Below are 23,576 nucleotides of genomic sequence, written 5' to 3' on the forward strand. Positions count from 1 at the left end.
TGTTTTAATTAATGTAATAATAATTAAATATCACAAACTATAACTTGTGCTGTGGTTTTTTATGCTCTTATTTTTTATAAAAATATTTTTTTAAATATTCTTATTAAAAATATTTTATCATTTATATTATTTAAAATTTTTAACGATTTTAATTTTTCTTTATTTTCTCTACAATCACTTTTTCTTTCTTCTTTTCTAAATTTTTTGATTTTTAAATTTCTTTCCCTAGTTTTTTAAATCTTATTTTTATCATTATTATTTTGTATTATTATTTTTCATATCAATTTTTCTTATTATTTTATTGGTTTTCTTTCCTTGTTTTTATTTCTTTGTTTATTCTTAGACAACTCCTAGAATGCTAATAAACATTTAAGCTTTCGCTCTTTCTCTTTCTTTTTTCACTATATTTCTTTATTTCCTGGGTCAAAAGAACTGAATACTTTTCACTAACAATATATATTTTATCACAAAAATCGAATTTAAAATCTGATTGTCGGTATATAATTATAGGAATATATAACTTGTATTTATGGCGAGATAAGATAATTATGGCGAATTATATTTATGAATGGTGGTAAAATTGTTTCCAATTCTTTGTAAAAAATATTTATTGCAATACGGTTAAAGTTAAATTGATGATTCCATTTCAATTTATAAACCCACTTTCAAAAAAGGCTCATGTTGAAGGTCACTAATTCTTTGTAGCGTAATACTCTCTTATTTGTTACAACTGCCCCCCCCCCCCCCACTATATTTGAGACACTGCAGAAAAAATCAGAGATAAAAATAAAAAAGGATAATAGTGATCAAAAGAGAAAAATTTTATGGTTGTGAAAGTTGAGCAATAAAATAAAAACGTACAAAGGAAAAGTAAGAAAGTAAGAAAGCATAAAATTTTAGGGCAAAATTTTTGCATTCTGAAAAGGTTTATATTTCAAATGTAACGATGTTTTATATTCTTTCTAAATTCTTTAAAATGAGATTTTTACTCTTTTTTTAGTGAAAGAGAAAGATTTATAGAGTCGAAGTTTTATTCTATATTGTGTTCACTACATGACTTGCGAATCTTTAAAGACTTGAAATGGGTCTTTTCTTTAGTCTGAAAAAATACAGTCAAAACATCGATATTTATTTAGTTTTTTATGTAAAAATTGTAAAAATAATTTAAATAATTTACGATACTAAGAACTGTGTAATGACTCTCACTTACTCGTTTGGTTCATATATATTCAATTTTATTTAGAGAGAGAGACATATAAGTATATAAGGTGAAAAAGTAAGACAAAAATTAAGATAATTGCTTATTAAGCAATGTAAGTGTACATAGTCGCAGAATCTTTTGAGTATTTTAACATTTAACTTAAATTAATTATAAAAAATAAATATAATAACAATGTGTACAATATTGATAACAAAAATAACTTAAAATGCTTTTAAAAGTTCTCAAATTATTATATAAAATAATAAAATTTTCTTAAATATTCACATAAGTGCGAACGTACATAGAATATAGTGCTTGTGTGTTTTATGCAATATTAATTATAAATATTTCATGTATGTATATAATATATATATATGTTATGTGTACAATAAATATATATTATATCATATACATTCATCTAGACATATACAAAAATCTATACAAATATTGTTGTGTCTAGATATAAGTAAAATATAGCTATGTACATATGTATATAATTTTCAACCAAAAGAAATTTAAGAAATCATTATTAATTTTAAAATGATAGATTTAAAAATATTTTGAATATTCAGGAAATATATTACTTTATATCTCATTGTTGGAATAAAAGATTTCAAATTTTGATAGTTTCTAATAACGAAATTCTTTCGCTATTGACGCAGTGCGCGATTTACGAAGAATTCTAAAGTAAAGTATGTATATTGTGTGATTTTATTTCTCTTCTTCTCGTTGTCTCGACTAGAGAACAGACCGTTTATGGTCGTCTGTCTGCCCGCCGGATTCTGTAATTTGTGGTGACAATTCCGTGTTCTGTCTCGTGCACGATGTTCATAACGGGAACGTACGACGAGATCCGCGGGAACACGCGATACAAATCCGTGCAGGGTCGGTGTCTGGTGAAAACGGCGATAATGATCTCGACACAGTCATTTGATGCACTTGTCAATTTTTTGCGACGGCTTGTCGCTGGAACGCGAGGAATTGACGCCTGCTGGTGACACTAGTTAATCCTATATTATTAAACAGAATGTTGCGTTTAATAAAATTTATTTATGTGCTTACTCATACATTGATGTTCAAAAAGAAGACAGTTTTATCAAAGTATCTAAAAAGGATCAGGATGTGATAGGATAGTTAGGATTGTTTCTCGGCCTCGACCTGAAAATGAAAAAGTTCCGAGATATACAAATATCATATATCATATTAAAGAGCTACTTATCTAAAATTATATTAAATTGCAATTTTTAATTGTGTTGTCTTTGATAATGATTTCTGCCACGTTCCCGATATAAACGATACACCACTCGATTCTGCTTAAATAGTCCTTTAATGATACATAATTTGTATATCTCAGAACTTTTTCATTTTGGGAAAAACTCTAACTTAACATCCTCCTTTAATTATATACAAATCTAAAAATAATTTTGTTATGGATTATCAAAATAATTATGTAGAATGTTGGTTGCTATTAGAATGTAAAATTTTGTGCAGCATTGTCTATTATCCTTAAACGTCCTATATAATTATTTTGATAGTTCAACATAATTACTTTCAGATTTACATATCTAATTAGATTTTTAGATACTTCAGCAAAATCGATCTTTTCATATATAAGTTAGTATATAGATAAATATATATAAAAAATATTTGTATAAATATATACTTAATTTATACATACATATTTATATATATTTATAAAGATATAGTTTTATTGTTATATAGATTATTAAAAATGTTCAAGTTTGAATATCGACCTCTTTGTTTTCAAGAAAACTCAAAATTTTTTTTTAATATAAATAATATTCATATACTTATTGTAAATAATACCCACATATAAACTCTTTGCTACATTATACATTTTGTCACGTATACAACATACTGAGTTTTATACAAAAATATATATAAAAATATTATATATACATAAAAACAAAAATATAATATGGTATCAAAATGAAACGTATTATTTTTCTTTATTAATAAAAAAAACCATAGCATCTAAAGTAAAAGAAAAAATTGGATATATATGTCATGCGAGAGAGGCATCGAAGGATTAAATAGAGCGAAACATCAGAAAAGGAATTAAAATATTTAAACTAAAATTTAAAAGATTAAATATCTAGATATGTTTAAAGATCTATTTACTTTAGTAAATTCTTCATTATCTCTAAGAAAATGTTATCGGGAAGTGAAAAAAAAGCAGCTTTTAAATAGATAGCTATCTATTTAAGCTTCTAGGCATCGAAAAATCAGAAAAATGTAATGTGTATGACATCACATATTTTCTTACCTTGTAATATCTTTTTTCTTTTTTCTTTCTCTCTCTCTCTCTCTCTCTCTCTCTCTCTTTCCGAGTGTTATATTTGTCGCCTGAGAAGCAATGTGCAAAGGCGACACACATATGCGACTTTTGGCGCATCCTGATTTCACGGCCTCCCTCCACTTGTTGAGATAGAGATGCAGCCAATCGAGTTCGCGTAGGCGGTGCGACAATGTCTAAGGCCGTCCGTGCTGGACCAACGAGCGCGCGAATCGATGACGTAGTTGGAACTTTAAGAGTTGGGCCCGTATACTATTGCACTGATTTCGTTCTGAGTCCAAAGAGTCGGAGTTAGTCGCCTCAGTCTGCTCCACAAGTATAGAAGGGTGCGTGATTTGTTCCGCGATATCTTTGGGAATTGACAATTGAAAAGGGGGTAAAACGTCGATCCTCCAGAAATGTTTCTTCAAGATGTAAGCAATTCAGTGCACCTACTGCAGCTACTGAGACCGTCAGTCTTAACGCAGCACCCATCAATCGATCTGAGCGACTTTGGTATGTACTGTTATTCTTAATAACTTTTAGTCTGTCTTATAATCAACAATAATATGATGAGACCGGTGAAGGTTGACGGTTTGTGTTTACGATTTAGCATTTTGAATCTTCGACACAATTAGGCTGAGAGATTACATTTATCGTACGACAAATTTTTCAAACGTATTAATTGGCTCCAAAACAAAGCTTTTTTTTAAATCTCTCTGTCCTATAGCCAATTAACAATTAAATTAAGGCTCGAAAAATTTATTGTATGACAAAAAACGGACAAATGAAATAGCACGCTTATACATATATGACATTTCAATATAATTCTAATTTTATAATAATATCGAAATAAAGTAATATGTACAAAGTAATTGTGAAATATAAAAGTGAGTTAAGTGTGACATAAAATCGTAAAGGTATATAACATATAATTTTTCTCTGATACAATTAACAATCAACTATAATCTCTCATTCGATTAAATCTTTCATTCTTCACTTTCTTCTCATTTTTTTTCTTCAAAATTAATTCTTTATATTGTAGTTGAATTATTTTATTATCGAAAAAATTAAATTCTTTTACCGAAAATTTTTAGCACGACAATTAAGTTATAATACATTTTTCGAAATTTTTAAAAAGTTATAATAAATTGTTAGAAATATATTGATATAATACGTAAAAATATCTAAGATATAATTTACAACTATAATCTCCCACTCAATTCAAGCTTTTATTTTCACTTTTTCTTTATTTTTTCTTCATAAAATTAAATTGTTATTGTTTATCGCAATTATTATTTATTTATTTTTAATTTAAAAGCAAGATGATTAAGTTATGAATTCTCAAGAGAAGTTGTTTTACGGAGAAAATGATTTTCATATAGTTATAGTGATAATTGATATCTCATGAGACTCATGCGAATTTTGGAATTTTGCCTGTGAAAATCTGAGACCAGTGTCTATTTGCGGTGTTCTTAAAAGAGAAAGGTCGCTCCCAATCGATTTGCACCATAATGAGGACCGTGTTCTTCTTGGTCACCCTGTATCAATGTCGATCGCCAAATATCCCGTGTAATGCGACACACATTGGGCCCTGCGAGCGCCTTGATTATTTCGAAAGAATACCGACGATGAAAGATGAAAGGATACCGACCTTCGGTCAGGCAAATAATCGTTATCTACCTACTATGAATGGCTTTTTACTGCGGTTTACGGGTGCCGGGATAATCGTGTTCATACCTAATGCTACAAGTACGGTCGACAATGGTGTTATAAAGGGTAGCTCCTGCTGCTCCGCTATTTATGTTACCTCACCCACATTAATTTTTTCCTATTCTCATTGTTAGACAGCGTCGTCTTTTCAAAAGAAATGTTTTGCCTACGCGCTATTGGTAATTCGCGTAAGATAGTGGTGAGCGGTCATCATTATATTAAATTGAATTTTCTCAGTCTTAATATTTGCAGTATATTATTGTCACGTTCTCCTTTCTAATAAAAATATTTGAACATTACACAAATAAATCATTATATATATCAAATCATTATATATTCTTATCGTTAAACACACACAGATAAAATGATTTATTGTGTTAGACTAATATTACATTTTTATCCATTTTTATCATACGACAAGCTTTTCAAACTTAGAATAGAGAGATTCTTGGATTTTTCTTGCAGCCAACAAGCTCGAAATCTTTATTGCATAACACATGAAATATTAGACTTGGACTGCGGGAGCTTTCCAATAAATGATACAGTTCATTTCACCTTTATTCACGTTACAACGAACAAGGATATAATGATTCATTGTGTCACATTATGTCATCTGTGTCTTTTGTTAAATAAAAAACTCTCTGTGTCTCTTATTATTAGAAAATGTCTTTATTTGAAAGTTTTTAGCTGTCATTACAAAAACATTCGTAATTTGATAATAAATCGCATTTAACGCTGAATTATCTTTAAGTGATTAATATCGCCACATTTTGTACATTCTTTTTTTTATCAATTAACTAATTGATTATGTTGTTAATTTGCAGATGAAAGGATGAATTCAAACGCTTTTTTTTACCAATCAGTCCCTCCAATGTTACACGGTGTCACTGCGGAATTAGCCAATCGAAATCTTTGGCAACAATTTCACCAGCACAACACGGAAATGATAATAACGAAGTCTGGTCGGTGAGTGCCTCATTTTGTTGCTATTTCTTTCTTTTTTAAAGCAGATAATGTCAAAGATTATACTATTTTTTATATTATTTCTTATATTTTTTATATTATTTGTAAGTTCTTCGCTAAAAATAAATAAGATAACAATTAAAAAATAGTTCCAACTTAAATGTCGCAAATTAAATCAAACGATAAAATAACACCATGACAAATTTATCGCGGCGCGAAATCATAACAATCTTTCAAATTCTTGTTCCTTCAATTCACGAGGGGCAAAATAAAGGAAACTCGAAATTCAATATAATAGCAAAAGGTAGTATACAAGAAGGGCAAAGAGCCAATAACGTATAAAAGAATTTTAATTTAAATAAGCAAAATTAATACAAAACAATTAAAATAAACAAACGTTTCAACTCCAATCGAGTCATTTTCAATATAATCTTACAATATAAACATCGTTCTAAATTAAAAATCTGTACATGGTCTTATAATATTCTTACAATTTCTTAATATAAAATTTTTCTTTCTGTGTAATACGCTGCGAGTCATTTTTATCAAGAATTAACAAAGTCATAAGAAAATTATGGAGAAGCAACCGTGAACAAAAAGAATTAATATTAATTACATAAAAATTAGTAATATGATAATGTACCTTAGCAAATCTGTTAAGAGTCCAATAATACACAACGAGAAAAAAATGTAGTCCATTTCGTGGTACAATATAATAGTCTTTTTATTTTATAAGTTATTATAAGCAAATTTGCAAAGATAACCAGCGTCTGACTTGCACGATGTCGAATAACGAAATGTCAAGCAGAAAAACATTATCGAGAACGAAAAACAGAAAAATAGGGGGGAAAAAAGGAGAGAAGATATTAGGAAGGAGAAAGAGAATGTATAATGTCAGAATATAATTCCGGCAAAGACTCCATGTCACTTTGTCTATTTATTCCATGTTTCTGTTTTTTAATATGGACCATTTCAGATATCAACCTTTTATTATATGAAGGCTCTACATCTAATATATCCACTTTATCCCAATTAAAGTTATGATTCTCCTCAATACGATGGAAATCACTGATGGAGATTTTGAACTTATATTGATATCAGAAACATGTCGACTATTCATAATAGAATTAAATATCACATTAATAAGATTAATAATTTGAATAAGAATAAGGATGACACTGAGAGATTTTTTACGATTCCATATGTTAATACGATATCCGAAAGATTTATACCTATTGTTAACATGTTTAATTGTAAATTGGCTTTTACCATTCCTAACACATTAAGAAGTTTCATAAAGAGAGGAAAGGATGATTTAGAACACGTTCAGAATCAAAATGTGATCTACAGAATATCTTGCGAGGATTGTGATGTCAGTTATATTGGCCAAACTAAAAGACAATTAAAGACCAGATTGCATGAACATGTTTACAGAGCCTTTTAAATACTTTTAATTCAATATAATAGATCTGGATAAATCGTCAATAAAATCGTAATTGGAAGTGAAAATTCAGTCATAATAATAATTAATTCACGTTGCCGCGCGCGTTTATATGACGCGTCTAAGTGGCATAGAGTCATGGCGCCCATGTCCTCACTTTGAGACAAGCAAGACGAGATCTTTTCCTTGAGACTTCTTCTCTCGGCGCCCGTGAGAAGTGCACCTAAGAGATGTCGACCACTCCCTCACTGTCTGCAATCGGAGGCCTGGTCAGGCGCCACGCCGGCGCTCTCGAAGCCATCGGGGTGCGATACCGTTACGAAACAATGGATTCCGCGAAAAAAAAAAATACAATACGAGAGCACTATCCCTTATCGCCGATTTGCAATGGTGCGATGGCCAAAGACACGAGCGATCTAGCAAATATGATCTAAAATTCTTTCCGGATAAAACTTCTAGACTACCAGATCTTGAGATTGAGAAAAGACATTCGTTGCGTACCTTTTATTCCAAAAGAAAGTTATTTTCTTTTTATTTTCTTTTTGAAAATTTTTACACAAAAATTTATATTTTTACACAGTCATTGAACTCACCTCTCTATACTATAGTCTTTATAGCTATTTAGGTTTTTTTGCCTGATATATGGAAATCATTAATTGTTTTTAACGAGCTGTCGGGTCATTTTCTATTATAATATAGCACTTGTGAATACCGTAGGTATTCTGATACATTAAGTTCTGCACAGTGAAAATTAAGTGGTCCCAGGTGACTCTCATATGCTTTTTCATTTTTATTCATCAAATTTTTGGAAGTTAAAGAAAAAATTTTATAAATTGCATTTCGTGCTTAGAATAATAAGAGTTATATTCTTTTCGAAAATTTAGCCAATAGGCTAAATGATATATTTGGAAAAAAAACAAAAATGAAAGTAAAATAGTGATTTCTATTCCAATTTTGTTTTTATTATATTACTAAAATAAATTAATATATTTATTTTTTTATAATTAATTAATCTATTAAAAAAGATAAACACAAAGTAAACTATTAGTATAATATTTAACTTAAGATTAAAAAGATGAATATATATTTTGCGATTACTAACAATAAGATGATTTATTAAGAGCCGTAAAAAATATAAAATTTTTAAAATATTTCAAATTAAATTTGATTCTTAAATAAAAATCAACACTTTTTATTTGCAACTATTTACATTATTACTTTACTGCTTGACTGCGATTGATCGATTTACATTATAAACGTTATATCGATTATCTTATATAAACGTTACAACGCCTTCTTTTTCAAATTATTAAATCTCGTCGGGAATGATTTAGGAATATGTTTTTCTGAATGTTATAATATTTCAAAACCTTTTATATCTAACGGGATTCGTTCTCGTCTAAGGAATTGATATCGTGGGTATTTAGTCTCAGTATCAATCTTCTCCTTTCCCATCGCTTTCAAAATTTGGTCTGATGCATTTTTGAAATTTTCTTAAGGGAATCGCTCCAGCATTCCCTTAAGGACGTATGCGATAACATCGTTTTCTTAACTAGACAGAGCGTTACGAAATGACGACAATGCGATTAGTCTCACAGAAGGTGTTTGTCGCACAAGGCAACGCAGCACAATACGACATGCTTTTACGACGTGCCTTTACGACGTGCCTTTATCGTTCGTCTCAATCAATAGGCGTTATAATAACAGTTAAAAATTTTTCGTCTTTTAATGTCGTCATTGTAATCAGAAGGACGTCGCTTTATCGCATCCTATTTTCTTATCAACAGAGACTTTCGAAATGTTTCATCGGAAATTATCGAACAATTTCTTCTCAGACTAGGTCGAAATAGTCGTGATTAAACGTACGTAGAATTTTGCGTGGTTTTAAGTAGATAATGCGAACGAGCATGATATCACGCACTATGCTTTCATGTTATATCGGCATCGCGTGGGCGTAAAAACCGGAAGGACGGAAGGAAGGAAGGAAGGAAGGAAGATCAAGCGATCATGGAGAGATTTGTGAGCCGCTTATGAACGTAACTCAGAAGCTGTTAACGATTAGTCACACACAATTTCACACGACAAAGCGTTGACATTTGCGAAAATTCTTCAATTACTCTTCCTTAGGCACGTGGCACGATGTAATAAATAAATAGAATGTTTTTCGAATTATATATTTCTAATTATATCCTAGGAATAGATTTTTGGAAAAATATATTGTAGAAATTTCTTCTGTTATAATATAATAAAAATTAATAATATATTGAGTAATATTATTGAGCCATTCAAAAATTGAACAAAAAACCGCGGATACTTTTTAAATGACCTAATAATACAATAAAAAGAGCATCGATACTAACGGATTTTAATATGTGAAGTTGATGTTTTTTTAGAATTAAGAATCATTTAGAATCATTAGTATATATAGTTTATTTAGTTTATGATATTTCAGTATATACAATTTATTAACACAGAGTATTTTTTCATTTTTTTTGTATTATATATATTTCTTTTAAACTTACGCGATTTTTTTTTGTATTTTCTTGTACATCTGTTCCCAATAAAAATAATCGTTGCGTGCTATTTCAGGGAATCGTATTTTCTAAAAAATCGCATTTCCTGTTTCTTTTGCGGAAGACAATTTACTTTTGTAAGGTTATACGTGAATATCTTATTACGTGACTTAGGACCACCTAAGTCTCTGCTGGTCGACACAGAGTGACTATCGATCGTGATTTTAACGGATCACAAGCAAATGATCAGCATTTTGAACAAAAAATCGTTGAAACACATGTTTATCCTCACCAGGGCGGTCTAGCCGCGACAATAGCGATGAAGGTGTCTGTCTCTTCGTACGTGTCTCTTCCGGCGTGCCGCTATTCTTACAGTTCACCACGTGCCCACCACGTGCTTCTTTTGTCTTCCTTTCTGCCACTAGATCTTGCGAATTTTCACAATCATATAATTTATATTTTACAGCACGATATTTGTACTTTCACAGCGTCCGCATTTTGAAATATATATTTCTTTCTTCTTTTTAAGTACTATTTAGCTTCTGTGCCACACGATCTATTTTCATTAATCTTTAGTCATCTTAACAATGAATATAATGATGAAAAATCGAAAAGTACCAAAAGCAATTGACAGATAGGCAGATTTTTTTTGAATGAAAATTGATTAAAGAAAAAATCCGTTGAAAATAAATGATATATTTCTGACAATAGGGGTTTTCTCTGGAGACTTTATTTAGTTTCGGCTTTAAAAAAAACTATCCTACTGTGCGTGTATTTCTTGAACCTTTCTCGGAAATCTTTTTCAATTGACAAAAACAGTCTCTCTTTCTTCCAGGAAATTATTTTTAATTGTCATAAACTAAAAATGTTATAAAAATTGTTCATCGAAGAAAAAACAAAAAAATAAATTTCTTTTAAAATATTAAAAAAAAATTTATAATTTTTGAATCTTTTTTAAAAATCTTTTTTTAAGAAACGCAGTTTATCTTTCTCTTAAAAAATTTAAAATTATCATAAATTAAAGAAACAGTAAAAAAAAGAATAGAAGTTTTCTTATAAGTGACATGGAAAACCTTTGTCATTTTTATACCTCTTTCAGAAATCTTTCTTATGTGAGTTAAGAAAAGAATGTCTTTGCTTCTTTTAGGAAGTTATTTTCAATTGTCATCAATTAAAGAAACATTAAAAATTATTGATTGTTCATTAAAGAAAAAAAAGAAGTAATCTTAAAAAAATGGATTTAGATAAGTTTTAAAACAAGAAATGTGTTTAAAAAGTGATAAATAATAAATTCAATGAAATATGAAAAATCGAGAAATGGAAGTACATCACGATTTTGATCGAGCCAAACTTTCGTCAGACTTACCTTGAAGATATATGTATGTATATACGTATGTGTTTACTGTTTTTACGTATTTATTATATTTATCACATCGAAGATACAGATTGGAATTCGGAGGTATATTGAACAGACGCGTGTGCTTCTCGTACGAGGAGATACGAGTAGTCCACGCGACTTTCGAGTGGCTCTGTAATCGGCGGAATGAAACGTGGGCCAGAGCTCGTGCCACGACGTTATATCACACTATTACAGACGTTATCGTGCTGCGTAATCATAAGAGGCTCTTTAAACCAAATGCGTCTGTCGCACGAGCACCCGATAGCCCATTAGATAGAACCATTGCATCTCAGTAATACTAGAGTTATTCTGAATCATTCTGAATCATACGAACAATAAACCTGATCAAAATGGTATTTTCAACACCGTTTTATCAACATTTTTTAAAATTGATAAAGAACTCTAGAACTTTTTTGGGAGGGGGGAGGGAGGGGCAATCAGAACTTTACTTATTTTTTTCAAATTTTAAAAAAGTAGGGCCAGTTTCGCAGAGGTATCAACATTTTTTATTCATTAAAAGAATCAAACGAATTATTATGAAAATAAAGAGAGTGATAGGAAATTAAATATTTTATCAGAATATAAATTATGAAAAAAAAAATTTCAGAATTTTATCTCTCACATAAGAATAAATGTATTAATCTAATTAAAAAGTGGAAATGGAGTGTCAATAATGATCGCTCGGTTTTTTTATAAGTTTTTTTATGACTTTTATTTTTTTTTAATGAAATTTTTTTTATGACTTTAGACAAATAAAATTACAATCGTATTCAACAATTTAAAGACTATAAGATTACATGTAATTTATTTTGTTACTCTTTTTAAACAAAATTGTCTTATTTATCATTCTTTTATTCATCATTCTTTTTATTCAACCGTGATTATATTATTGCGATCAAATCTTGAATAATAATAATAATAATAATATTAGGTGTTGGAATTAATTCGTAGCGTTTTTAATGAAAGAATGTTATTTATTTCACATGAGCATTAAAAAATACATTAATGAAAGTACTTCCCATCACTTGTAAAACGCTACGAATTAATTCCAACACCTAATATAATAATAATAATAATAATAATAAGAGAGAGAGAGAAAAGAATTATTTAACGTTAAAGACGAGATTTTGGGTCATGTTACAATAGTTAATAGAAAATGAATCTCTCATAATGGTGCATCACAACGGTGTTTCAAGAGAATGAGGAAAGATAATATGATTGCTTTTGTTCGATAATTTATAATGACACATAGAAATTTTTTGTTACATTATTGAAAAATCCTGGATTCACCATTTTTTAAAGAAAAGATTTTTTCGAAGCTTGCCATTTTTATACCTGCTAATGTATTGACAATGACAAAACCAGCGGAGACCATGCAAAGGCCACATCCTTTGTCAGTCTGCCGACTTGATACGAAGGCAAACGCTAAATGTGCCATAGAGGAAAACCGCAATTAGGCAAGCAAACGGGACTGCGACTCGATTTGACCTACCGTAGAAATATTTGCGTAGCCGGAAAAACTAGTTGACGAGGGTGAAAGTATGAAGGTCCCGCGTAGTAACAGGAGCAGACTTAACGCGTCGTCCTCTCGGCGCCGACACGTTAATAACTAACGAAACCTTCGAAGGTCTTTGTTCTTCGAGAGAGTGCGAATACCTGCACGAAATGAGACCTTTTCTTCAATAGCGTCAAAAGCGTCTTCGAGGTAAAAGTTATCTACAAAATGACTGCGTCATTTCCAACACTTTGTCATCGATAGATAACACTAGTTTACAGCTAAAAATGATTTTGAACTTGAGATGTTTCTTACAGATTTTTGAATCCTGTAAATGAAAATGTTGCAAATTAAAAATTTTATTAGCAGATTTAAGAAAAAATTAAATTTTATTAAAAATGGCTTCTCTGTAATATTGAATTTTTTTTATAAACAAAGATTAACATTATATTGAATTCTGAAAAGTCATAAATTTATTCACTTTAAAATAAGGTAAAATTGAAATTTATTTCTTTTTTTAAAAAAGCAAAAATATCTTATTAATTTCAATCAGGGGAACGTTCACTAATTCGTGACATTATATAGTTTATAATAGCTAGTAATTCTCAGCTGTTCTTTTCTTTATTTTCGTGTTGTGGGAGGGGAAGAAAAACTGTAAGGATTAAATTATGGTGCGGATCTAGTGATTGTAGTGTTGCGTTTTAGGAGCTGATTTGCAATAATTCCACAGACAGACGAAATCGATTTTCATATCGAACGCATTTTGTAGCTAAAGCAAAATATTGTCTTCTTTTTTTAATTTCCTAATTATCTACGAAAAGAATTAGAAATACTACGGAAGATTCTCTCCTAATGAGGAATTATATTATTTTCGTTGTATTTTTACAAATACTCGAAACTTTGTGATTTAGGGAAATTTTGAAATTTGAAGCTCATTGACTTAATATTATTGTCATCCAACAAATTATTTATGGAACATTTCTTTTATCTTTTACAGACGTATGTTTCCGTATGTGCAAACAAACATAAATGGTTTGCAAAAGCGTGAAATTTATCATGTCTTATTGGAGATAACACCAGCCTCCAATCAACGTCACAAATACTGTGGGTACGAAAACGGGAATAAAAATGGCAATATGGGTGGTTGGAGCAGCGCAGGACCGGCAGATCCCCAGCAACCCTTAAACCGTAGGCTTTATCAGCATCCCGACAGTCCCGCGACTGGCGAGCACTGGATGGAAAATTCGATAAATTTTATCAAATTAAAACTTACAAACAACGTCAATGACAAGAATAACGTAAGTATAATATACATTGACTAATATACTAATGTCTAAATTCTAAGTAGAATCGTAAGGATCGTAACATATTCTTGTAAAAATTTTTAAATGCTTGTACCTTTATACAATATTTTTACAGACAGTTTCTTACTAGTCATAAAATTTACAAGAAATATCGTAGATATTTACGAATATATAAACCGTATGTCTTACGGTACGTATAAAATTAGAATATTAGTCATAAGTTCTTACAAGTTGTGCGACAACATGTTACGAGTCTTACGATTGTGTTTAGAATTGATCCATAAGTTATTGTATTTATTGTAATTAGTATGCAATATACAGTTCAATATATGCTACCATTTGAAGTAACAATCGTTATTTATTAATTTTATTAAAAACAATGTTTTATATGAAATATATTGTTTAATGGGATTCGTCGAATAGATGCATTTAAATGTTTTATATCTTTAATTTTTCTAATATATCAAGGTAATCTTTATCTTTTTAAATCTTTTTTTTTTTAATTGTTCTTTAATTAAGCATATAGTTTGTTTCGAGACAAATTTATTAACTTAAAATGTTGATCTTTCGAGATCATTCAAGGTCATTTACAAATCTTATTTTTTTCGTCGTTTGAAATCTTATTTTTTTATTAATAAACTTCAAATCTTTTGGAAGACATTTCATCCACGACCAAAGTGTGGATTCCAGCATAACTCCGCAAACACAATAGAGTAATAAATCTTAAGTCTTAAGAAATTGATCAATCAGCCGGATGTGAGAAGAATAATTGATTATGATTGGTCGATTCTTTAAGACTTAAGGCTTACTAGTCTATTGTTTGCGGGGTAAAGAACTCCTTCTCAGAATGACCGTCGAGTTTGAGAAACACTCAACGTGTTTTGTAGTCGTTGAATAGGAAGAAGTAAGACATCCTATGCCACCTATACCTTCTCAAGACTTCTGGATTTGACATCTGCAGACTGTTTTCTTTTCTTATGAGGACTTTATAAAAGATAAGTATATTGACAAAAATGTTTCTCAAACTCAAAAATCATTTTGAGAAGGAACATCATCGTGTTATTGCACTTCTACTCTGATGGCGAGTGGAACATTTTTCAAATTATTTTGAAATTTATTAATAAAAAAATAAAAGATTTTAAACAATCATAATTGGCCTTGAAAAATATTAAACTAAGATCGATAAACTCGCCACGAAATAAGTTACCACACCTATCTAAACAAAAGGATACTGTTCTATTTAAAAAAAAACAAAGATTATCCTGGTACATCAGAAAATTAAGACAAAAAGATTTTAATGCATCTATTCGAAAAGCCATCAAATGCAATGTATTTCATAAAACTTTTGATAAAATCAATAAAAAATGATTATTTCAAATGATTTTTGTTGAATCATCTGTGTATGCTAAGTTTAAAAGTAAATACGAAAACATGTCTAATTATAAGTTTGAATATTATATATAACAGTATATAAAAGAATAAAGAATAAAATAAATTATTTGTTAATTGAAAGGAAATATACATATATACATATATATATAAAATATATACATTTTTTAAATAACAAATAACTTATTTTAATAAACATTTGGTATATATGATAACACAGATAATTATTCAGTTAATAATTATACTTGCTACACGATTATCTCTAACATGGTACACGAAAGATAATAGAGAAATACATATTGCAAACGAAGGATAAGATAATCCCTGAAGAAAATAGAAAGAGAAAAATTTAGTAACCGTCGCCACCATTTATCTGATCTTTCATATTTTGACAGCTTTAAAATATTTTTAAAAATCCTCACTCTCTATCTCCGCTATTTTGGTTTTATGTTACGTTTCTTTTCCCATTTGTAACGCATGGAGAAATATCGTTAACTTGTTTATCTAATTCAATTTCGATTCGTTTTTTTTTTAAACATTAATTCAATTATGCCATTTTCACCAATATAGATTAAAGTTAATCTACACATTGATGGAAATGAGCATTAATAATTACTTATAAGGCGCTATAATATTTCCTGTTTCCTTTTTACTTTTTCCTTTTCTCTATTTTTTTCTATTTTCTATATGTATATCCTTAGATAATAAGTACATTATAATAATTAAATAATAGACAGAAAAGTGATACAATAATCTACGTCTCTTATGAGATAACTGTGATATAAGAACACACTTACAATTAGTTTTTCCTAACATTAAAAAAGTGATGATTTCTCTCTCTCTCTCTCTCTCTCTCTCTCTCTCTCTCTTCACTCGATAAACAAGTTTTAATTTATCATTAAAAAATATATAGCTATACGTATTGATTTGGTATACGTAAGAATATTTTCGAAAGCTTCTAATATTTTTATGGATACATAGTTATTCTCTCATGAAATTTACTCGAAAGTGAAAGCGCCTTGTGGTTGAGGATTAAAGAAATTTTTGAGAAAAAAAAGATCGGCGATGCATTTTTCGGGGGAGACTTAAGCTACTCAAGACGGTGCGGCACATCGATGGCCGATCCAACGTCTATGAGGAACGCAGATTAACACGCTCCACAACACCCTGTAATCGATATACCTCCCTTTCCTGCTAGAGCTGAATGACAGTGAGTTTGTTTACGAGCCGACGAAGTTCCTAGCTGCCGCCATCGCCGTTGGTGTTAAGGACGCCGTTTTACGGTTCTCTTCTGCCTTTGTCGATGGCAAAAAGGATCCGCACGGGGAACAAGAGCACGGCGGCACTTTTGCCCCTCGTTATTGTCCATTAGTACTGATTCATGCATGAAAAGCGTCACGATAATCCATAAAGGTCCGCGGCTAGACATCGGCGACAAACAAGAGATTCGCATTGTTGCGCGTTTATCAATTTCGTCACCTTTCCCTTTAACTAGGAAACAAGCGAGATCAGATCTGAGATTTAAGAAGATCTATTTAATCTCTACGATCTATCTACTCTAAAGCATCTAATCAGAAGAGATTATGAAGGCAATAAGAAAAGATTATGAAGAATTGTTAGAAAAGTGATTACATTCGAATGAACCATTAAAAGAACCGTCAAGATTTTTTTTTTTTTATTATAAGCGATTTTGAATTGCAGAATTTTAGCAAAAAATTTTCACTAATTTCTGCTTTAGCACGAGTGTTAACGTGACTTTCCTTCTTAGCTCAATTCAGGATTCATTTTATATCCACCGAAAATTTAAAAAATAATTAAGAAATTAATATTCTTGTTAAATTTTAGCAAGTAGAGATCACTGAATAGAATTCTATTCTCACTGAATAGAATTTTTTTCTAAAATTTTTGTCTAAAATATATTATACAATCAGAAGAAAAATAGATAGGTTGAGATTTTTAGTGTAAAACTTATTGTACCCTTACTCTTTTGTTATGTTTTTAATGTTACGCCTTATTTTGATATAATGAAATTTAAAATTATAACTCTTTATGTAAAATATTATATAAATAAATAAAATAAGTAAAATATTATATAAATATCCCGCTTGAAATTGACTGTAATGACTACCAGATCGCGTATTGAAGTGATGCATTTTGCTCTTGATTCATACGAGAGATTCTCGGTGGCGCGGAGACATGTGATTCCGAGAAGGTTGCAGGGCTTAGTCTGGTTTTCGGGAATCGCGTCTGTGTCTACCGTCGGCCTCTTTAGTGAGGCGCCAACTTATCTCGAAAAAGCGGCGCCCCTTTTACCCGGTTCCTCAAACTAATTACGAATTTAATAAAATTCCCGGCGCTTCGTCCTACTCTTTCCGCCCCTCCATCCCCATCTGCAACTAACAGAAAGACTCTTCTTTCGTGCTTCTCTTCCTTTTCTCCTCCGGGATCGTCTTTCGCGATGCAAATACTGTATAACAGCGATTTTTTTTTCATATTTAACACTCAAAAATTAAAAATTCTTAATGAGTAAAACTCATTTATTGTATATAATATGGACTCATGGCTTTCATATATATTTTCAATTTTTTATAGTTTTTAATTAATAAAAAATCGCAAATTGTTCAAACAAAACATACGTGAAAAAAATATCTTATAAAATATTGATTATTAATGATTCAATAATAGTTCAATAAATAATTTAATAATGGTTTAATGAACTTTTTAAAATTGCTGATTTTAATTTTAACGACGTATGATAGAAAATCGCTTTTTATTAATTATCTATATATTAATTATTTATTTTAATTATCTATTATTTTTTAAAAGTTAATAGTTTAAGAAAAAAATTGATATTACAGGTAATATTAACATCAATGCACAAGTACGTTCCTAGACTCTGGATAATCCGTTGCTCTAATGCGACGACTTATAATGAGCTTTTTTCTCATCCATCCGCGTCGTTCATTTTCGACGAGATGGAATTTATTGCTGTAACAGCATATCAAGTAAGTGTTATAAAATAAGATTTAAAAGCGAAATTCGTTATTTCTTTTGAAACATTTACATTTTAATAACCGTGTAATTTAATCTTTTGTGATCATATATCGAGAAAGAAATATTAAAATGCAGTAACTTAACGTAATTCTTCAAGCATTTGAATCTGTATAATTATAATCGATTATTTTGAGACTTTATAAATTCTTCTAATAAAAATTTGTTGATTCATATTAAACCAGCCTTTTAGAAAGACAAAATACTTTATCTTCGTTCATTTGCGAGAAATAGATGAACCGTAGAAGTTCGATCATGAAGAATTAAGACTATAATAAATTATATTTTAATTATAATTACATATCTTAATTATTATATATATATATATATACTTATTTTTTTCTTTCTTTATCAATTATTATTATACATTTTATTACTTTTTTAGACATCTGAAAATTGTCTTTTTCAAAACGTAGGCTATTTAACCGTAATATATGTATTTTTTGTGTCTAATTGCGTCTAATGGTAGCGGTTGCGACCTTTTTGCAGAACGAAAACATCACGAAATTGAAGATTAACAATAATCCATTCGCAAAAGGTTTTCGCGAGACGGGACAGTCACGATTCAAGCGCAAATATCAGCAGTCCGATCAACAGTCCCAATTGGGTTCCAACCGCGCGGATGATGAGAGGGGCAGCGTTTCTTTCTCCGACTCCGATTCGAATCACGTCTCAAGCGAACGGAGTAGCCTTGTGAGTAGTGAGGAGAACTTGACACAGAACTCGAAAAGACTAAGACGTGAAATTGAAAGTAACAACAACGTATGCAATAATGTTAGATACGTACCAATTGCCGCGAATTCATTCGAACCGATCATCGCGAGCCCAAGAGCAGCATTGAATGACGAAAATGTGCACCTTCATAGACCCTGGTTGAATCCACCACCACATAGTCAAATGATACCACCATTGTACTATAATCGACCTCCTTTGAATTATCAGTACGGTAATACGTGGTATATGGACAATGTATCAAACTATATGAGACTTCGTGATTCCAACCAGTTTCAATTTAGTAATTGCTACTGTCGTCATATATTGAATGCGTTTGGAGAGCATACTATCAGCACTCTTATATCATTCTGTCCTTATTGTACGGTTAATAAATGATAAGGATAAAGTGATATAACAATGCCTGATATAGTATGTTCTTCGAATACGGTCCATGGCTGTGTCACATGCGGATGAACGCTGTTTTTGTTCTCGTAATTTTATTGCAGTAAATGCTTTATGATATGGAGAATAATATTATACGTGCGAATTAATTAAGACTGAAGATTTAAGATAGATATGACAGATAAATAATATTGAAATAATATACACCCATACACACATATATACATATGTACATATATACATATATATATGTATTTAGGGTGTCCCAGAGTCGCACCACTTCATTAAAAATTGAAGTGGTTTTTATTTCAAAAATCCCAAAATTTTGATAAGTAAATCGAGTATAACGCTCTAACGATAATATTTTTGTTTTTCTTCGGTTCTAAATAAAAATGTACAAATTTCGGACTGGAAGTCGATTTTTTTTTAATGGAATATGATTTTTTTATTTATGAATATGTAATAAAAACAATACTAAGTTTTCATTTAAAATAATCGACTTCCAATCTGAATTGCCCATTTTCATTTCCACGTCCGCGTTTTTTTCCACACTCTTTCAACTAATGCATTAGCACAGCAGTGCGCGTTCCAATTATATTATAGTTCAATGATAATATTTGATTTATTTATAAAAATTTTGGGATTTTTAAGAAGAACTTTTGTGTCTGGAACATCCTAACACGCAAATATACAAGGTGAATCAGAGTGATTGAATCACTTTTTTACTCTGCGAGAAAATTATTGACTTTACATCTAATTATCGACTTAGCCGATAACAGATGCGTGAATACATCGTGAATTGCTGGTCTGGGCGAACTGAGAAAAAGGCACATTTTTAATAGCTTTGTATAATAAAAATAAAATCTTGTAATCATTTTCATAACTTAATGTCAAATGTGCGCCTGTTTTTGCGCTCAGACCAGCAGTTCGCACAATGTCCATCAGAAGCGGAGAAATAAAATTTTTCAGTGTATGGAGTTCTCGAGGATAGGTTGAGGGGAAGGAGAGGGAGGATATAAATATATTTCCTCATATATACCTTTTTTATATGACAAAAGTAGTGTTTTAATTTAATTTTTTTTTTTTTTTAATGAAATCGATAATGAACTCCTCCATATTTAAATTATCGATGAGTGTATAACATCGCAATATAATAAGAAGTATTTCCGAGGGACAGCGCAAATAAATAAGAACACAATTAGAAAACCTGTAAAAAAACCTAAATTACAGCAAAAATTAAAAAACCGTCCTCATTCAATTGATAGTCATCACAGTTACAATCGCAGATCAAGCACTTCCTATAAAAATCTTAAATTGTTGTAAGTATGCAACAGAAAGAGGTGTTTCCGAGGGAACCTTAGAAGGGCTTACTTTTGACTCGTTAGTTTTTTTTAGAGGTTTTCCAATTGTGGTCTTATTTTTTTTTTACGCTGTCCCTCAGAAACACTTCTTATTATATTGCGATGTTATACTCATCGAGAAATTGTCGATGTAATTTAAATATGAATTTAAATATGGAGGAGTTCATTATCGATTTCATTAAAAAAAAAGTAATAAAATTAAAACAGCTACTTTTATCATGTAAAAAGCTATATATGAGAAAATATATTTATATCCTCCCTCTCCTCCCCCTCAACCTATCCTCGGGAACTCCATACTCATCGAGAAATTGTTGATAATTTAAATATGGAAGAGTTCCCTCGAAAACACTTCTTTCTGTTGCATACTTACAACAATTTAAGATTTTTATAGGAAGTGCTTGATTTGCGATTGTAACTGAGATGACTTCAATGATCAATTGTATGAGGACGATTTTTTAATTTTTGCCGTAACTTCTTTTAGTGATCTTGTAAATTCTAAAAATAAAATAAGTCAGGTAGGTTGAGCAGATAAGATATGATGGTTCAGAGCAGAAGTCTGCCACAAGGATCCCGATCAAATATCACACAGTATGAAATTCAGTGTGTGGTATTCCATTGAATCATTCAGTGTATGAAGTATCAGGTATATATATATATATATATATATATATATATATATATATATCAACCTAAGAGACTCTGATTCACAATGTATATATCATTATATTTTCATATTGTTATATTTATTATTTGCATAATTACTTGCACGTCTTATTCTTCATTCATATAATATGTACACACGTATATATAATATATACATTATACATATGTATAAATGTTTATGGATCTTTAAGATGAGTAGAAAATTAGTAGAAAATTTAAAATAGCATGACGATCATTTTTATATCGCATATTTCTCATAAAATTTATAATATAGATATATAATGTATATAATGTATAGATATATAATAACTTTTATGAAACTTAAAGATAATTAGAATGCTAATTAAGCTATTTTAAAGCGATTTTTGTCCATAAATGTTTCTACGTGATTACGTACCAAAGATTGTTGTATAAATAAATAGCATAAATATTATGTAATTTTCTCTTAAATGATTTTAATAATACGAGTTGAAACTCATTTTACAATTTGAAGATTTCACATTTAAAGTGAAAAAATTTAATGTGAATTTTTAGCGATGCAATGTGTACGCTATATGTACACATTACTGTTCCTACATGTTGTTAATAAAATTAAAAAGGAATTGATTTATTTTTAGTAAGCAAAACAATGAAATCTTTTGATAAGTGTAAATATATGTATAAATAAAATATTGACAAGATATTAAAAAATAAAAAATTTGAAAATCAAAGAATTTGTAATTTTACAATTATAATATGAATAAGGTATAAAAGAATTGAAATTAAATTTAAGATTTTATATATAAAATCACCGAAAAAATACGAATGTTTGTTTTTATATGTCTTATAGATATAAATCTTTGACATGAGTATTATTACAAATATATTGCAATAACAAATATCTCTTGATGAGAAATTTTGCGGAACTACAAATGTAATTTTCGGGGCTACACGTAATTTTTGTCGCATTTAACACTTTACAATCATACTTATAAAGTGTCAATATAGTCGAACATCTACAAATGCTATTCAAAATAAAGTTTCAAATCTCTCAAAAAGAATTTGCTGTTTTATTGTAGAACAAATTCATTCTTCTAACTATATTTAATAATGTATGATGAAAATAGAAAAAGAAATAAAGAAAAGAGACGGAATTTCTGACTATTGCACAACTCTACTGTCGCACTTTATTTCTTCTTTTTCTCAGTTCACTATAATATTTATATACCGGATATTTGGTAAAGACTATAATAACTAAGATGACCAACTCTTAATTAGCCAATTCTGGGATCAATCTTAAAATAAAAAAAATATCGGGACGATCCTGAGAGGGGACTTCACGTTATTTAAATATACTAACGAATTTACATTATATGATAAATCAAGACAAATGGCATTCTTTCGGGATTCTTTAGAGTTTTAGAGAATCGAAAATCGGGATGTTCCGCAAAATTTGAATTTCGTGACTCCCAGGTAGATTTCTGAGATTATTTTGAGATGAAAATCCTAATTCTGATAAAAATTATTCTCAGAATTTTTTAAATAATTTTTCAGAATTTCTATATAATTTCGTAACTTTCTCACATTTTTTATACAAATTGGAATATTTCTTAGAAAATTTACATCTTTTCTCAGAATTTTTCATATATGTTAATTAAAAAATATCGTAAGAATTCTAAGATTTTTTGTAAG

At 29.7% G+C, this 23,576-nt stretch overlaps 1 protein-coding gene and 2 long non-coding RNA genes across 3 annotated transcripts; 1 reads left to right on the top strand and 2 right to left on the bottom strand.

Annotated features, from left to right (window-relative positions):
* Positions 1-406: 406 nt before the first annotated feature.
* LOC147910368 (uncharacterized) lies at positions 407-4,338 on the bottom strand. The gene is made up of 2 exons (XR_015544533.1): positions 3,489-4,338; positions 407-2,211 (listed from the first exon to the last, which is right to left on the bottom strand). It is a non-coding gene; the product is annotated as an uncharacterized LOC147910368 (long non-coding RNA).
* Positions 4,339-5,856: 1,518 nt separating this feature from the next.
* LOC147910369 (uncharacterized) lies at positions 5,857-7,859 on the bottom strand. Its single transcript, XR_015544556.1, has 2 exons — positions 6,817-7,859; positions 5,857-6,289 (listed from the first exon to the last, which is right to left on the bottom strand). It is a non-coding gene; the product is annotated as an uncharacterized LOC147910369 (long non-coding RNA).
* LOC105143339 (uncharacterized) lies at positions 5,861-21,909 on the top strand. Its single transcript, XM_011051616.2, has 4 exons — positions 5,861-6,176; positions 14,019-14,319; positions 18,573-18,719; positions 19,255-21,909. Exons 1-4 carry the CDS (start codon positions 6,043-6,045, stop codon positions 19,873-19,875), a joined length of 1,203 nt encoding a protein of 400 aa, XP_011049918.2. The 5' UTR covers positions 5,861-6,042; the 3' UTR covers positions 19,876-21,909.
* The last annotated feature ends 1,667 nt before the right edge of the window (positions 21,910-23,576 follow it).

The sequence above is a fragment of the Acromyrmex echinatior genome, chromosome 3 (assembly GCF_024713525.1).
Source record: "Acromyrmex echinatior isolate Ae372 chromosome 3, ASM2471352v2, whole genome shotgun sequence".
NCBI lineage: Eukaryota > Metazoa > Arthropoda > Insecta > Hymenoptera > Formicidae > Acromyrmex > Acromyrmex echinatior.

Coding starts and splice junctions, on each gene's coding strand:
- LOC105143339 (XM_011051616.2), top strand. CDS start 6,043: ATGAATTCAAACGCTTTTTTTTACCAATCAGTCCCTCCAATGTTACAC. Junction 6,177..14,018: donor ATAATAACGAAGTCTGGTCG/GTGAGTGCCTCA, acceptor TATCTTTTACAG/ACGTATGTTTCCGTATGTGC. Junction 14,320..18,572: donor ACGTCAATGACAAGAATAAC/GTAAGTATAATA, acceptor TTGATATTACAG/GTAATATTAACATCAATGCA.